The sequence below is a fragment of the Pteropus medius genome, unplaced genomic scaffold, assembly GCF_902729225.1.
Source record: "Pteropus medius unplaced genomic scaffold, Ma_sr-lr_union100, whole genome shotgun sequence".
In the NCBI taxonomy this organism is placed as follows: domain Eukaryota; kingdom Metazoa; phylum Chordata; class Mammalia; order Chiroptera; family Pteropodidae; genus Pteropus; species Pteropus medius.
The window spans coordinates 10,251,809-10,267,426 of record NW_024352785.1 but is presented as its reverse complement, the minus strand read 5'-3'; the positions used below and the strand labels follow the sequence as shown (position 1 = coordinate 10,267,426).

The following is a 15,618-nucleotide window of genomic DNA, read 5'->3' as shown; positions in this document are numbered from 1 at the left end:
TACATGTTTTTTCTTTTTAAAGAAGTCCTTTCAATAATTCCAGTAATACTGACTTGGTGTTGATGAATTCCTTTAGGTTTTTTTGTTTGTTTGTTTGTTTTTCCAGTCTGGGAAGCTCTTTATCTGTCCTTTGACTCTAAATGATAGCGTTGCTGGGTAAAATATTCTTGGTTGTACATCCCGCGTTTTTCTCACTTCGAATATTTTGTGCAAAGTCCTTCTGTTCTACAAAGTTTCTTTTGAGAAATCAGCTGCCAGTCTTATGGGTGCTCCCTTGTAGGTAACTAACTGCTTTTCTCTTGCTGCTTTCAAGATTCTCTCTTTGTATTTAACCTTTGGCATTTAAATTATGTGTCTTGCTGTGGGCCTCTTTGGGTTCATTTTCAGGGGACTTTCTGAGCTTCCTGGGGTTGTATGTCTATTTCCTTCGTCACATTAGGGAAGTTTTCATTTATTTCTTCAGATATATTTTCAACTTCTTGTTATCCCTCTTCAAGTGCCCCTATAACACAGACGTTGTTACCCTTAATTTTGTTCCATAGGCTCCTTAAATTATTATTATATTCTTGGTTATGTTTTTCTTGCCATTCTGATTGGGTGTCCTTGGCTTCCTCATCCTCTATATCGGTGGTTCAATCCTCTTCTTTATCCATTCTGTTGATTCCTTCTAATATATTCTTCATCTCAGATAATGTGTTCTTCATTTCTGGCTGGTTCCCTTTTATAATTTCCATTTCCATTTTTATGTTTTTTATCTCTTTGTTAAAGTTTCCACTGAGTTCATCTACACTTCCTTTAATTTCATTGAGCATCTTTATAACCAGTGTTTTGAACTCTGCATCTGTTAGATTGCTTGACTCCATTATTCCTGGATCTCTGTTCTGTTCTCATATGGTTTCTGCTTTTTTGTCTTCCCATTTTTGCTGCATTTCTGTGTCTGTGTCTATGTGCTAAGCAAAGCTCCTAAGTCTCCCAATCTTATTAGTGTGGCTTTATATAGTAGGTGTCTAGTGGCATAGTCCTGAGAGGGGTTCAGTTGCAGGCCCAGTTCAAGCCTAGCCTGTGCCACTCCATGGCTACTACTTAAGATTCAGCAAGCAATCCACAGATGCTGTGCTTATAGTTGCCTCAAGAGGCCATGCCAGAAACCGAGGTCAGCTGTCACTAGTGTGGGTCTTGGAGCTGTTCGGCAAGGAGCAGAAGACTCATCAAGGACACAACTGGTTGTGGCTTGGGTGGGACCATGAGTTGGGGGAGGCGGAGTTTCAGGAAATCCTCTGGGTGAAGCAACCTCTGTTATCCAGTTTGATGACATTTCAGCTATGGCAGCGCTGCTATGTCCACACATTGGGAGGGGGAAAGACTCAACAAAGGGACCATGGATACTGCCAGCACTTCTGTCCAGGAGAGAAGCTAACTTCTGGCTCTTTGTTGGATAACTCAGTGTCCCCCTGTAAGTCTCTGGTGCCCCCAAGCAGCCCACCTGGTGCTGGTGCTCAGATCAAGCAAGTCTATCACCATGAAAGTCCAGTTACAGACATGGCCCCTTTAAGAGGCATCTGCAGCTGCCCACTGCCACTGCTATAGCCTCTGTCCCACTCAGCTGCTGGGACCAGTCATCCTTGCGTCCTCGCCCCCTCCTACCTTCTACCGTGCAGGGTGATTTCTTATTTCTCTCCCTAGTTGTAGAGCTTCTGTTCATCTAGATCCCAGGCAACTTTGCTTGCTGTTTGCCCTGTGTTTCTGTCACAACTTTGATATGGTCGCAAGAGGGATGGACAAAGCCTCTATCATCTATCATCTATTCCAGTTTGTTTCCTCTACACAAATAACCTTTTCTCACAAAATAAACTTTTAGCAAAGTTATAATATACTTTTAAGGATATAGCCTACATAGGAAATATTCCTATAAAAATGCCTGCAATTTATTATTTTAAAAATTCTGATTCAAGGATATTAATTTTTTAAATAGTGCAGAAGTCTCTATCTGTATTTTTCATTCTATATCTCTTAATCACATTTAGAATGTTGAAGTCGTGTTATAGCAATCAAATCAAAATAATTTTTATTCATCTAGTTATTTTCTCCAATGAGAAAGTAATGAAAGTAGCTGCTATATGTACCTAGCAGAGAGTGTTCATTAAATCAAGATAATAGTTCTTAAGAATATATAGCTATATAGCAGTTATTGTGTATTATACAATTTTTAGACTTACATATCATTTATCACTAGTTATGTAAAATGGCAATATATTATTTAGGCATTACTGTACATAGATTAGTCAAGTTGTTGCCATAGTGACTTCAAGGTCACATTCATATATGTATATTATATAGTCTTATTTTTTAGTGATTCCAGAAACATAAGTTTCATATAAACTTTATTTGAAAGTTTAATGATTTACATTTATTTTACATTAATGTAGCTTTGTTAATTTTGAGTAATAAATTTTTAGTTTAATTTTTTAGTCCCTTTGGTTTAAGATGGAAAATATTGGCTTAAACAAGAAATCAACTCTTTTTGGACAACTTGTGTTTTCACTTTGTGCTTATTGAAATGTTTAATAGATAATTTCAGGATGTGACTATGGCCATTACCAAGTTTGAAAGAAAAAATGATTTAAAAGAAAAATGCATTGCCGTTCTAATAAAAAAATAACTTTTATTTATTTTCAAATATAATTTATTTAATTGCAAATATATAGAAAAGTTGGAATTACAGTAAAAATAATTTTTTTCCTGAATCATTAAGAGGAAATTTTCACCCAATACTCCATTCACCCCTTGATGTATATTTCTTACAGCCAGAAATTTTTTTCCTGCATAAATATAACACAATCACCAATGTTAGAAAATTAAGTTACATTTCTAGTACCTAATCCTCAGATTCCATTCAAATTTTTCCAGTTGTCCCAATAATGTCTTTTATAGCAAAAGGGTTCAGTTCAGAATCACGTTACATTTTGTCATGTATCTTTAATCTCCTTCAGTCTAAAACAGTCCTTCATCTTTCCTTGACTTTCATGACATTGATACTTTTGAAGACTATTTGCTAGCATGAATCTTAGTTTGACTTTGTCTGATGTTTCCTTATAATTAGATTCATGCATGTTACGTGGATTTTTCAGAAATGTAACAAAAGTGATGCTGTATTTTTGTCATTTTACCTCATTAACTGGAATAGATTTTTTTACTTATACCACTGTAATGATGTTCATAGTGATTCGTTGGTTAAGGTGATATCTGCCAGGCTTTTCCACTGTAAATTACTCACCCACTCTCTGCAATTTTTCAGTATTTTGAGGGACGTTAACTCTGCAGTCGTGTTTATAGTCTTTTCCACATCAAAATTTCAAATTCTTCATATAAGTATAGATTCGTGAACCCCTATTTTATTCTTTTACTGTCTTTATTATGATGCTCAAATTTTCCTAGATTTAATTAATAGGGGCCCCTTCAAGCTGACTTTTGTACCCTGCACTATTCCCTATCATTCTTTGAGCAATTCCTTGTCTTTTGGTACAAAAAGATGTTCCATCTCAAATTGTCCCTTTCTTGTCCCAGTGCTGAAATCAGCCATTTCCTCAAGGAGCTCTGGTTCTTTTAATAGAGCATGGCATTTAGGAGCCAAGATCTGGACACTGGCTGTGCTCATTGCTATTAGCATGTTGGTGCTCCCAGACCTTCTCAGTTGAAAAGCTGAGAAGGTCTGGGAGCGCCAACATGCTATCAATAGTCATATCCATATCTATATCTATATCTCTCTCTATATATATCTATAGCTATATGTATCTACATAGAGACAAAAGCAAGATATGTCTACAAATACATATATGTGTGTATGTATAAACCTATCCATGTATTGAGAACTGTGGGAACCATTCACATCAATACTTCTGATTTCAACGCAACAACAAAAGGTTCATTTTAGTTTTTTCCTTTTGAATAGCTGCAACTCCCTTCTCCAACAGTGAGTAATCTGGATTCTATTATTATTTGTATATTTTCCTATTTGATCCATACCCTTGTGGTAACCACGCTCCCACCTCTGCTTCTCCCCCACCCTATGTGGATGCCCTCCTCACCCTCCTTAGTCTCTGATACCTCATGCTGGGCCACCCCACACTTGGTCTGGACCTCCTTTGCACCCACTAGGACTTGGACTCCCCATTCTCACCCTGTTTGGGCTTTGACTACCCATGCTGGTGGTTCCCTTGCATAGATGTCCTCCTGACCCTGTTTAGCTCTGACTCTCCATATTTTAAGCCCCCTCCCTGTACTGTGTAGTCATCCAGCTAACTCTTCTCGGGCTCTGACATCCTGTGCCAAGCTGCTCCCATTGTGTGGACTCCCTCTTCACCCCACTCACACTCTCACACTCCATTCCAGACCAGGGGCCACCACAGCTCCCCTTTGGCTCCCACTGGTGTAGATACCTACCTTGCTCTGCCTCACCTTTATAACTAAACTGTTTGTGAAACAAAGAGAAGAGGAAGAGTCCAGATAATTTCTAAATATGTTTGTTGTAAAGAATATCTGATGAATGTTAGTGATTAGAGAGAAAATCGAGCTGGAGGCAATGACATGTGGTTTCAAATACTGCTGACTACATTATATAATTCTTTGTGTGTGGGAGGCAGTTATATTTACTTGTAAGTCCCCCTTAAGACTTTGCTTTGGACATGTTAGTTCTGCTAGAGTTTGGATGGAAAAAAGATAGCATTTACTGGGGTAAACAGGAAAAGTAATCAAGTAGAGATCCTTTTAAATCTCGTCTTATTTTGCTTCTTTGTTTCTCCTAATAAACTGCTTTATAGATTGGCCCTAGGGCTCTAAATTACAGAGGATCTTGAGTCTTCAAGGCTAAAGCATTCATTCTTTCAGTTAAAGCTAAAACTGGAAAGTCACTGATGGGTTTCACCGGGAAAGCAGTATAACATTGTGAGGAAAACACTAGTTTCTAATTACCAAATTGAAAAAAATCATGAATACATTGTAAATCTTGTTAACTTTTCTTAGGATGAACAGACTAAATTGGATGGATCAGAAAAACTTTTAAATTTGTGGTGCTAATAGATAAGCTGGTTTATTAGTTAATTGTTTATACCATTTAAACAAATGTGCCTCGGTATCACTCTGTGACTTATTGCTATCACAGTAATCAATCACTAATTACTTCTTTTTTAATACTAAGTATAAGGTATAATATAATAAAATGTCATGCTTATTTGGAGTAATTGGTTTCATCCAAGTCAGAAAAATTTTACATTATTCAAAATTCTTTTTCATTTTTAGAGGAAGGACTATTAACCAAATATTTGAGCATTCGATATTGGATAAACACTTTTGGCACAGTTTAATTACTATAGTAGTTAAAATATGATGGGACTTTAATTATCAATAGATAATTGGAGAGTGCTGCCTATGTGCTTCTTGAGAGAATCAAGAAGTTCTTGGCATCACCAATTACAGGCATCAGAGTCCACTTAGGCCCCAGTGTCAGCCTCCAACTGCCCTCGGTGGAATGAGAACACAGTGGGCTAAGAAGATCAAGGACACAATGCATGGACAGCCAGATAGAGGTAACTGGAAAGGGGAAAGGAAAACAGGGGAGCCAGAGGGAGAAAGGGAAGAGGTGGAAGTGGTGGAGAGGAAGAGGAGGCAGAGAAAAGCCGTTGAGAGGATGTGTGACTTTGTTATTAAAAGATGAGATCGATGATCAGAGGAAATACCGGAAATATACAAAGAATGTTTAAGAAAACACAAGAAGATATCGCGTATGTAACAATCTGAAGACATGGAGGTATTTTATTGCTTAAACTTTAAATTTTTAAGTTTAAAGAAAAATCTTTCTGACCTATGATCCATGGTCAAGTCTGAGTAGACAGACTGTGCTTTGGTTTGTCCTCATGTCCAAATCTCAGCCTCCCACTCACACTCAGGGAGCATCTTCTTGTGAAGCAAATATGAAAATGAACTTTTGTTTTGCATTTCAATTTGTGGATGCATTAACTTATGCAAGAAATGGGGGTGGGGGAACCTTAGATTACATTGCCTTGAGCTTATATAACATATTTAAAAGCTTTTAATTGACATATTCCTTAATCTTTACAATATCACTCTGATGTAGATAGATCTGTAGTTTTACCTCCAGTCTATAAAAATACAATCAAAATTAAAACACAATGAAATCATATACACACAAACTCTAGAGTAGATTGATTTGCCTTAGCTGTCCTGATTTAATCAGGTGTAAGAAAACTAAGCTAATTCCATACATTGTGACTGATGAAAATGTTTAAAGTTATCCAAACTACAAGTAGCTTCAATTTGACCATATGAAACCACATTTCAAACTTAATCCCCTGAGTGCAAAGCTGTAAAGATTATGCTCTGGTTAGCCTTTTAGTTCCATTTCTCTTTATTTGACGATCTCCTTTTGTGCTGAAAATTAGCCCATAATTGCTATTGTCTGTTGACATAATTATTTTCCCTCGCTGGTAAACTGTGGCTTAAAGAGTGTCCGTCCCACAGAGCGTCTATCCCACAGATGAATACACAGTCTAGAGCTTCAGGACAGAGCCTTCCTCTCCATCTGGCCTCCACAACAGCGAGCCTAGAGGCACTTTAGGGATCCAATGATTCTGGGTCTTTTTGTAACACTGTAAGTTCAATAGCCAGTGAAGTGTGGCAAGATGCGTTGGGCACTGTGGTGAGAAACAGGCAAGAGAAGACACATTTCCTGCCAGTAGGGCTGCTTAACATAGCTCATAAAATTGTCTGTTCCTTCTTTTTAAAACTTGTTTTTCTTCAGCTTTCCTGTCTTCTAGTGAGTATTATTTTTCTGGTTTCTGTTTCTTACACCATTGTGTTATTTGCTTGTTATTCTTTTATATTGAATTAAATAAACCCTAGAGTATGGCAAATCTGTATTTCCCTCAGAAAAGGATGTTTTCATTTAGCCAGTGATTTAATATCCACTGGTCTTCACAACAGAATAAGCAAACTTTCCAAGGTAAATTTGTTTTCATAAGTCATTTAAAGTAAATTCCGTGGTTTTTACAGCTCGACTTGAAGTGAAATCTTCCTCAGAAATACAGCAATGTTGGCAAAATCCTCAGCAATCACAGAGCCTCAGGGCCAATGTGACAACGTGGGAAGAATAAGACTTCGAGCAGTAAATGTGACTGAAATACAAATAAAACAAGTGGTTTTTCTAGACTCACAAAGTATTGGAAGACAAAACTGTGAGCAAACTACATTATAATATGCAAGGAGAGTGCTTAAAGTAGCCACTAAATTATGTGTTTTTCCGTAGCCATGCAGCTATCCTGGCACTTTGGTTTTTGTTTTTCAGATTTTTGTTCTTTATTGTCTGTAATTTGGCATGAACTGTGAGCCTCTGGTGTTCTTCCAACATGGGACTGAAAAACTGCTGGAGCTGAAAGGACAAAGAGATGGTCAGGGCAATCTAACTTCTCATTTAGATAAAATAAGACAGAGTTCATGCTAAGTCACAACATGATTTTTCAAATGGCTGATGACAATTGGAATGGGTAGAAATGTGTACCCCTAGATTTTGTGTGTTCCTGGGGAGACTGTGACCGAGAAAATGTGATGGAGACCACATACCCTGAAGAATCAGATGTAGACTGGAAGCTCCATGAAGTGGGAACTTCATCTATTTTATTCACTGCTCTATTCCCCAAGCACATAGTAGGGGTTCAATAAAGATTTAATGAATGCTCACTGGATATTATACAAGATTTCTGTACCTATATCAGCTCACCAAATATCACTTTAACCCTAATGCTGTCGAGACTGAGTAGTGATGGGGCTATCAAGACTAATTAAAATGTAAAAGGAAAGGAAAGTTCTAGGAAAAAGTAGGTTAAAGAACCAGAAATCTCCCATCCTCTCCCACACCTGCCAGGCAGTGGGAGTCATATGCCTACAGCCCCATTTGATCGTGTGCCTGCAGTGGATGGGAGTGGAGTAAGGGTCTGTGGGATTGTAGGCCAGGCTCTAGCATGATGGAATATAAGGAGAGAGCAAGAGAAGTAGAAAGTGTATAGAAATTGTGCTAATATGGTGGGAAAAGGGACTCGTGTGACTTTTTATTTTCTTTTTAGTAATTATTTTTGATATTATCATGTGAACTAACACATTATAGTAGGACTATTGGGCATTAATAGGTTTTTGACAAAGATATTCATAATAGCTCATTTACTTGTTTTCAAAATAGTGATAGTTTAATCATTGCTAAATCCACTTCTCATTTTTTTAAATAAATTATCAGTGACTATAGAGTTTTGGAAGTTTGGGGACTGCTAAATTTATAAAGCCATCATTTATTCATTAAACAACAACAACAAAACTTTACTGGGTTCTGTAGAGACAAAGATGAACTGACACACTTTAGAAGATACCAACATAAACTCGGTTTTGATTCTAAGAGCTTTCATTCCAGCATGTATGGGTGTGCCCTTCACTTTCTTTTCCAAAGAATCCATGATAAACCAGGTCCTGACAGCTCAGCCTCAGTCATTCCAAACCCAAATGAAGCATTCAGTTATGTAGCTGTCATGACAACTACATAACTGAATGCTTCCCTCTCCCTCCCTTTCCCTCCCTCTCTCTCTTGCTCAGGATCAAGAGCTTTGTGACCCCCACATTTATTTGTTTACTTGCTGGGGTAGGAGAGTTGATTTTCTTTCTTATTTACACAAACCTTTTCTGTTTTCAGTAATATAGTTCCAGGTCGTAGTTAATTTGTATTTGTATATTTTTTAAAAATTTGTAATCAAGTTTGTTGAGATAAAATTTATGTACAATAAACTACCTATGTAAAGTGTACAAGTTGAATTTTGATCCTTGTATACACCTGTGAAACCATAGCCACAATCAAGATACGGTCATTTCCATCACCCGTATAAGTTTCTTCATGCCCTTAGGTAGGCCAATCCCCTTCTCTGTCCCAGGCAACTACTTATTTATTTGCCTTTGTCACTATAGATTAGTTTGCATTTCCTAGAGAGTATCTGGTTTCTTTTATTCAGCAGAGTCATCCCGAGATTCAATCATGTTCTGCACAAACTTGCCACCCCGCCCTTTTTTTTTATTGTAGAGTAGTATTTCATTGTGCGGATATAGTACATTTTCCTTTTCCATTCACCTATTGATGGACATTTGGATGGCTTCTACTTTTTGGCTAATGTGAATAAAGCCGCTATGAACTTTCATGTATTTCTCCACTTGAATAAAAACCTAAAGGCAGAATTGGTTAAGCACATGTGTCTAATTAACATTTTAAGATACCCCCTGTTTTCCAAAGTAGTTGTTACATTCCCACCAGCAGGATAAGAGAGTGTTCCAGTTGCTTTACATCTTTGCCAATAATTATTATAAATCTTTCTCATCTTACTGGGTGTGTAGAGGTTGTATTTATATTTTACTCTTGTTTTACTCTGTGTGTGTGTGTGTGTGTGTGTGTGTGTGTGTGTGTGTGTGTGGCTTTTTGTAGACATTTGCTTTCACTCCTCAGTTAACCTTGTGGTTATAGGATCCTCTTTTCTTTACAGAACTGGTGCCTGTGGTTTGGGGGTGGGACTGGCTCTAAATGTGGGTATATAACCCAGGCTAGGCTTAGCAGAATATTTCATTCCCCCTGGATATAGTGATTGGTGCATGTCATGCAAGTAGGACCAACAGAGTCTTTCCTTCAGGGCTGGAGCTTGAAGCTGGGTGAGAAAGGATTCTTTCTTCTAGGGTGCTAAAGATCACATAAGCCTGGAGCTATGATTGCCTCTATGTGGAGAAAGCCTGCCTAAGGTGAATCTCAGCCCAGAGGAAAGTAGGAACTAGACATTGTAAGCCCCGTGTTAGGTTCTAGAATACAGATATGATTAAAATATGGTCTCAGTCCTTAGGAGCTCATTGTATCCTCATAGGATAGACATATACACACACTGATTAGAGTATATTGTGGTAACAGCTATGATAAAGATATTCATAGGATGATTTGAGAACATGGTGGAGAGGGTATAAATCAGTTAATTAAAAAAACTCCTAGGATAGAGCAGGGGTACAGGATGATTAGAATTTATCCAGCCAAGAACAGGGATGGGGAGGGCACACCAGGCAGAAGGTAGAGTGTTTCTGAAATCTAGCAAGTGTGAAACGACGTGATAATTTCAGAAAATCCATAAATGGTAGAGTTTGGCTAGAGGAAAAGTGTTTGGGGGTATCTGTTTCTCTTGCTCTCTCACACTCAGTGGTGAGGTGGGCAAAAAGGAAGCTAGAGAGTAAGGCTGGGGATCAATTATGCATGACTTTGTGTGCTAATAAAAATATTTAAAATTTTCCTAAAAACTGAGATAAACTACTGAAGCTCTGGGAGCAGGGCAGTGGCTGGTAGCAACGTGAAAGATGGATGGAGTCAGGACCAGCCTGGGGCTGTGAGCCTGGGCCAGAGTCTACTGCAAGAAAAGCTGAAGTCCAACCCTCTATGAACCAGAATGGTCTCTATTTCAGGAGCAAGACAGAATTAAAAAACGTTTCATGCAAAGAGTAGCAACAATGGGACCACAGAATGTAGTAATTCAGGTAAGCATATTAATTAATTTTAGCAACTCCAAATTACAGAAAAAGTAGCTTCTAAATTATTATAATTCACAATATCTAAAGTCCTTACCTCTATGATCTGTAAATCTGTACTTATGCTTCTCCCAATTATGTACAATAGAGTAACCAATGATTGTGTTCCATACCTACAAAGCAACATGATGTTAATTAGGGTTGGAAAATGTTTTGCAAGTTAAAGCTATATTTCGTATGCCAGACAAATGCTAAGTATACAGCCCCTTTTAATTCCTATCTCCCAAATCTAAGAGAAAACATGCATGAACTGGTTTACCTTCATCTTTTAATAGAAAATCTATTATATAGAAAATTCTATTAGCACTAAAAAATATTTATAGTTTAATACTACATAACTCATAGCTTTTAAAGTTTACTTAAATGCTCTTCCTAAAAATGATAATGACAACTATTTTCATCTTTTTAAATGAGGTGGTTAGAATAGATGTCACATACCTTAAATTAAGAAAATGTATGAGTGTAAGTAAATATGCAAATTATGCCCCTTAAAAAAAACAATAGTTAATATGAGATCCACTTCAGGAACTGACTAAAATACCCTGAAAGCTTATTTAAAATTTTGTATTTGTATATGCTTTTTGGAGAGAGAATCTATGTCTCCTGAGATTCTCCAAATGTTGGTGATCATTTAAGACCAAGTAGCTGGCTCTACTTACGCTCCCTCAAATAGACATGGCCATTAAAATTTCCTTTTTAGTTTAGTGTCCCTGAATATCCGATGAGAATCGTCTTTAAAAAAGCCATGAAGCACTGCCGTGGAGAAAGACCAGATACATACCTGCCCAACGTGATGCTGTGGTTAAAAAGGGAAATAAAGACTTTGGATGCATTAAAAAAGAAAGAAAATTAAAATAGGGTTAATACAATGGACTGAATAAGAAACGGTTGAACTGCCTTGATAGCTAATACACACTATTGATTTACTTCAGAAATGTGTACTTGAAATTAAAAACTGCAAGAGTTCACACTGGCATAATACACAAGAAACAGTGCTTTTGTTCTTTTCAAGCTGCAGCTGTAATGTAAACTATCTACATGAGCAAAGTAGAAGGCAAGAGACAGTCTACGTATAATTTAGAGAAGCAAACTTGTTTCCATGGAGAAAGCAGAAATATTTCATTGCTCTCCAGTTTTATTGGCCAGGTATAAAAAGCCTGTGAGATGACTCAAGAAACTTGTCAAAATTTACAAAGAAACTGAGTTTCAACCTTAAAAAAAAAAAAAGTAGAAAACAGAGGAAAAAGTGCTAAATGTGTGATTTTCTATCAGATTTAGGAGAAAGGTTACCCCAAGAAGCAAGGGCTCAGTTTGAAGTTAACTTGGACAACTTATAAGTTGTAAAAGTGAGAAATAACATATAGTTAGAAGCATTGTTCTGGAGATTAAGTGAGATGATGTATGTTAAGGCACCTATCAGGGTGTCTGGCATACTTCATTCCTTCCTGTTCTTACAACCTTCAAAAGGAGAGATTTTTCAGACAGACGGAATTTGTCACTCTTTTTGAGAGAGCACTCTCTTTGAAATATTACTGAAAAAAATATTCACCTAATGAATAACTTATCCCATCAGTATTCAAATACATTCTAATTAATATAAAAATAAGAACCAATGGATGTCAGTGTAACTACCCTTTAAAAAAATTGATAACATTCGATGCTAGTGCAGGCACAGTGATTTGGGTCTGGCTCACTCTTTGCCCCTCTCCTTTCTCACATTTCCCCTCCCCTCCTATTTTTCTCCTGCCATATCCGATTTCCTGTGACAGGCAGTGGGAATGGATCCACTCCAACAACATCTCAATTCGTTCAGTTGACTTACGCTACTATTTCACCCTTTCAACTGTGTTTCCCATCATAAAATACAACAAAGTGGAGTGAAAATAAGTGCAAGCTTAGGACTTCAGACAATATAACAGTATTCAGAGGAGAATCAAGTGTTTGGTAAAGAAAAAGGTAAGATTCATTTGGACCAGTTGCGTTTGAAACTGATTGTCTTGTATTCTATATTCACATAAAACCAGGGTTTTCCTGTAGGCTGTGAAACCCACGTTGTTTTAAGAAAGCCCAAAGTAACTTAACAAGGATTATAAGGGCATAAATATAATTTCTATCACATACAACACCATCACAAAAATCCTATTGCTCCATCTCTATTCACACATTCTTCCAAAGAATCTATCTACAGCTGATTTATTGATTTTGCTATAACTTGAAAGATGTCTTTGTGGTCAGTGGAGGTTCCTTCATTTGGATCAGTATTCAAAACATCACCTTTGGTCCAACAGTTAAGTAATTATCCCACAGCAACCGGTGCAGTGCCTGCACATGGGAATGAGGGAGCAGGGCCAAGCTAAACATGTTTTACTCAATCAAATATTCCAAAATGTATTTTTAGGCTTTCTGAGAAGAATTCTGGGCCTGATTGAGGGGAGCAGATGTCCCTGAACTACTACTGGCAGTTCCTCAACTCTAACACCTGACCAGCCCTATCTTCCCTTCAGTGCCCTAAGCTCTAGCCAGTGGTTGTGACTAGTACCAAGTCAGTTTTTCAGTCTTTCCATATGAAAGGTGACTTCTGAATCCCCAAAGCCTTCTCCATCTCTCCTCTACAGCACTTATCACGTACTACTACACCCTAATCACTTTATATCCCTGACAACAGCTTGAACTAACTGTACCTTGGCATAGAAAATCCAAAACGCTTTATTAGAAAAAACTTCGAATTGATCAAATACATAGCTTTCATTTTATAGAACAGAAAACCAAGGCCTAAATGTTAATAGGCAAACAATAAATAGCTGTTCTAGTTACAATTCCAGATGAGAAGGTTGGAGAACTAACTTCCTCATCTGTCTTTCTCCTCCTGTAACTGATCTACTGGCAAATGACACTTTGTTTACATTAGCATATATAGTATGTGGCAGGATTACAGCTGTAAGATGTTAGGCAAAGTATGTGGAAAACTCTAGATTCCTTCTATAAGGCTTCTTGGATCCTTTATGATGCTAACATATACTGTGAATTTGCAAAAGTGGAGGCTAAAACAGTTTCCAAATGAATGGGGCTACTGTCTTTCTTGTTAACAGAAGGTTTATCAACATCTTCCATGGGTAATGCTCAGTGGAATATACTGGAGAAACACTAATTTCAGTACCAACTTGTAAGTGATCAGTTACATTTTAGCAAATTCAGAATAAATCCTTTCCATATTATTAATATAAATTTTAATTTGTCATAAATACTTGTTTAGTTTTTTAACTTATACTTTTTTACTGTGGCATCATATGAAGACTAGTGACACACATACATTCATGTCAAATATAACTGTTAATAACTGATAATTAAATATTCTGATATACAAAGAAGTAAGCATTCTTATGTCATTTTTAGTGTATATCATATTTTAATTAATTTTAAAATTGTTACTTATTTCCTTCTAACAATCCATAAATATTACTATTTAAACAAAACCATTAGTAAAATCGAACAAGACAGGTAAATGTAAATTGAACCCTAAAAAATAAATGTATTAGACGTAGAAAACACATTTATTTGAATCTGAAAGACTTTTTGTACTGGACATTAATGTACAAGAGGAGTGAACTGAGATGAATTTACCATAACTAAAATAAGCATTTATTTTATGAGCATAGCATTTTGTCTATAAAAGAAAAATATTCAAGACATGGTTAAAAGTTCATGCATTTATAATTCCAGGTATTTCTTGGGGATAATGATAAGATCCATTTAGAGTTTTTCTTTTCTCCAGATTTATTAAAATAGAATAGACAATTAGTTGCTCATATTTACATTGTACCATTAAATGAGTTCTGGTTTTGTTTTTTTTTTCCAGTTATAGTTGGCATACAATAATATATTAGTTTCAGTTATACAGCATAGTGATTAGAGACCTATATAACTCATGGTCACCCCACTCAATCTAGCACCCCTTTTCCCCCTTACATATTTTTTACAACATTGTTAACTATTTTCCTGATGCTACACTTTATATCGCCATGACTATTTTGTATCTATCCATTTGTACTTCTTAATCCCTCCGTCCTTTTTCGCCATCCCTACACTCCCCACCATCTAGTAGCCCTCAAAATATTCTCTGTATCTATGAGTTTATTTCCATTTTTGTTGTTGTTATTTTGTTCTTTAGATTCCACATGTATGTGAAATCATGTGGTATTTGTCTTTCTCTATCTGACTTATTCCATTCAGTGCAATACCCTCTATTAAGGCAATATCTTTTTCCATCCCCTTACTTTTAGTCTGTATGAATCTTTTAATCTGAGGTGAGTCTCTCGTAGGCAGCATATGAAGGGGTCTTGTTTTCTTATCCATTCAGCCTCCCTGTCTCTCAGCTGGAGCACTTAATTCTTTTCCACTTGAGGGACTTGTTGATAGATACAGTTATTATCATTCTTTATTCATGTTTTTGATTCATGTTTTTTCTTCTTAAAGAAGTCCTTTCAACAATTCCTGTAATACTGACTTGGTGTTGATGAATTCCTTTAGTTTTTGTTTTTTTGTTTGTTTGGGGTTTTTTTTTTGTTTTTTTTTTTCCGGTCTGGGAAGCTCTTTATCTGTCCTTTGACTCTAAATGATAGCATTGCTGGGTAAAGTATTCTTGGTTGTATTTTTCTCACTTCGAATATTTTGTGCAAAGTCCTTCTGTTCTACAAAGTTTCTTTTGAGAAATCAGCTGCCAGTCTTATGAGTGCTCCCTTGTAGGTAACTAACTGCTTTTCTCTTGCTGCTTTCAAGATTCTCTCTTTGTATTTAACTTTTGGCATTTAAATTATGTGTCTTGCTGTGGGCCTCTTTGGATTCATTTTCAGGGGACTTTCTGAGCTTCCTGAGGTTGTATGTCTATTTCCTTCATCACATTAGGGAAGTTTTCATTTATTTCTTCAGATATATTTTCAACTTCTTGTTATCCCTCTTCAAGTG

General features: G+C 36.7%; 1 protein-coding gene across 1 annotated transcript in view; it reads right to left on the bottom strand.

Moving 5' to 3' along the window:
- Positions 1-5,373: 5,373 nt before the first annotated feature.
- The window catches only part of LVRN (laeverin), a 54,232-nt gene continuing 43,987 nt past the window's right edge, over positions 5,374-15,618 (bottom strand). Inside the window, exons 19-20 of the mRNA XM_039848496.1 lie at positions 10,694-10,769; positions 5,374-7,441 (exon numbers count right to left, since the gene is read on the bottom strand). Coding sequence (XP_039704430.1) covers positions 7,301-7,441; positions 10,694-10,769 — 217 coding nt within the window. The 3' untranslated portion in view covers positions 5,374-7,300. The remainder of the gene's footprint in view (positions 7,442-10,693; positions 10,770-15,618) is intronic.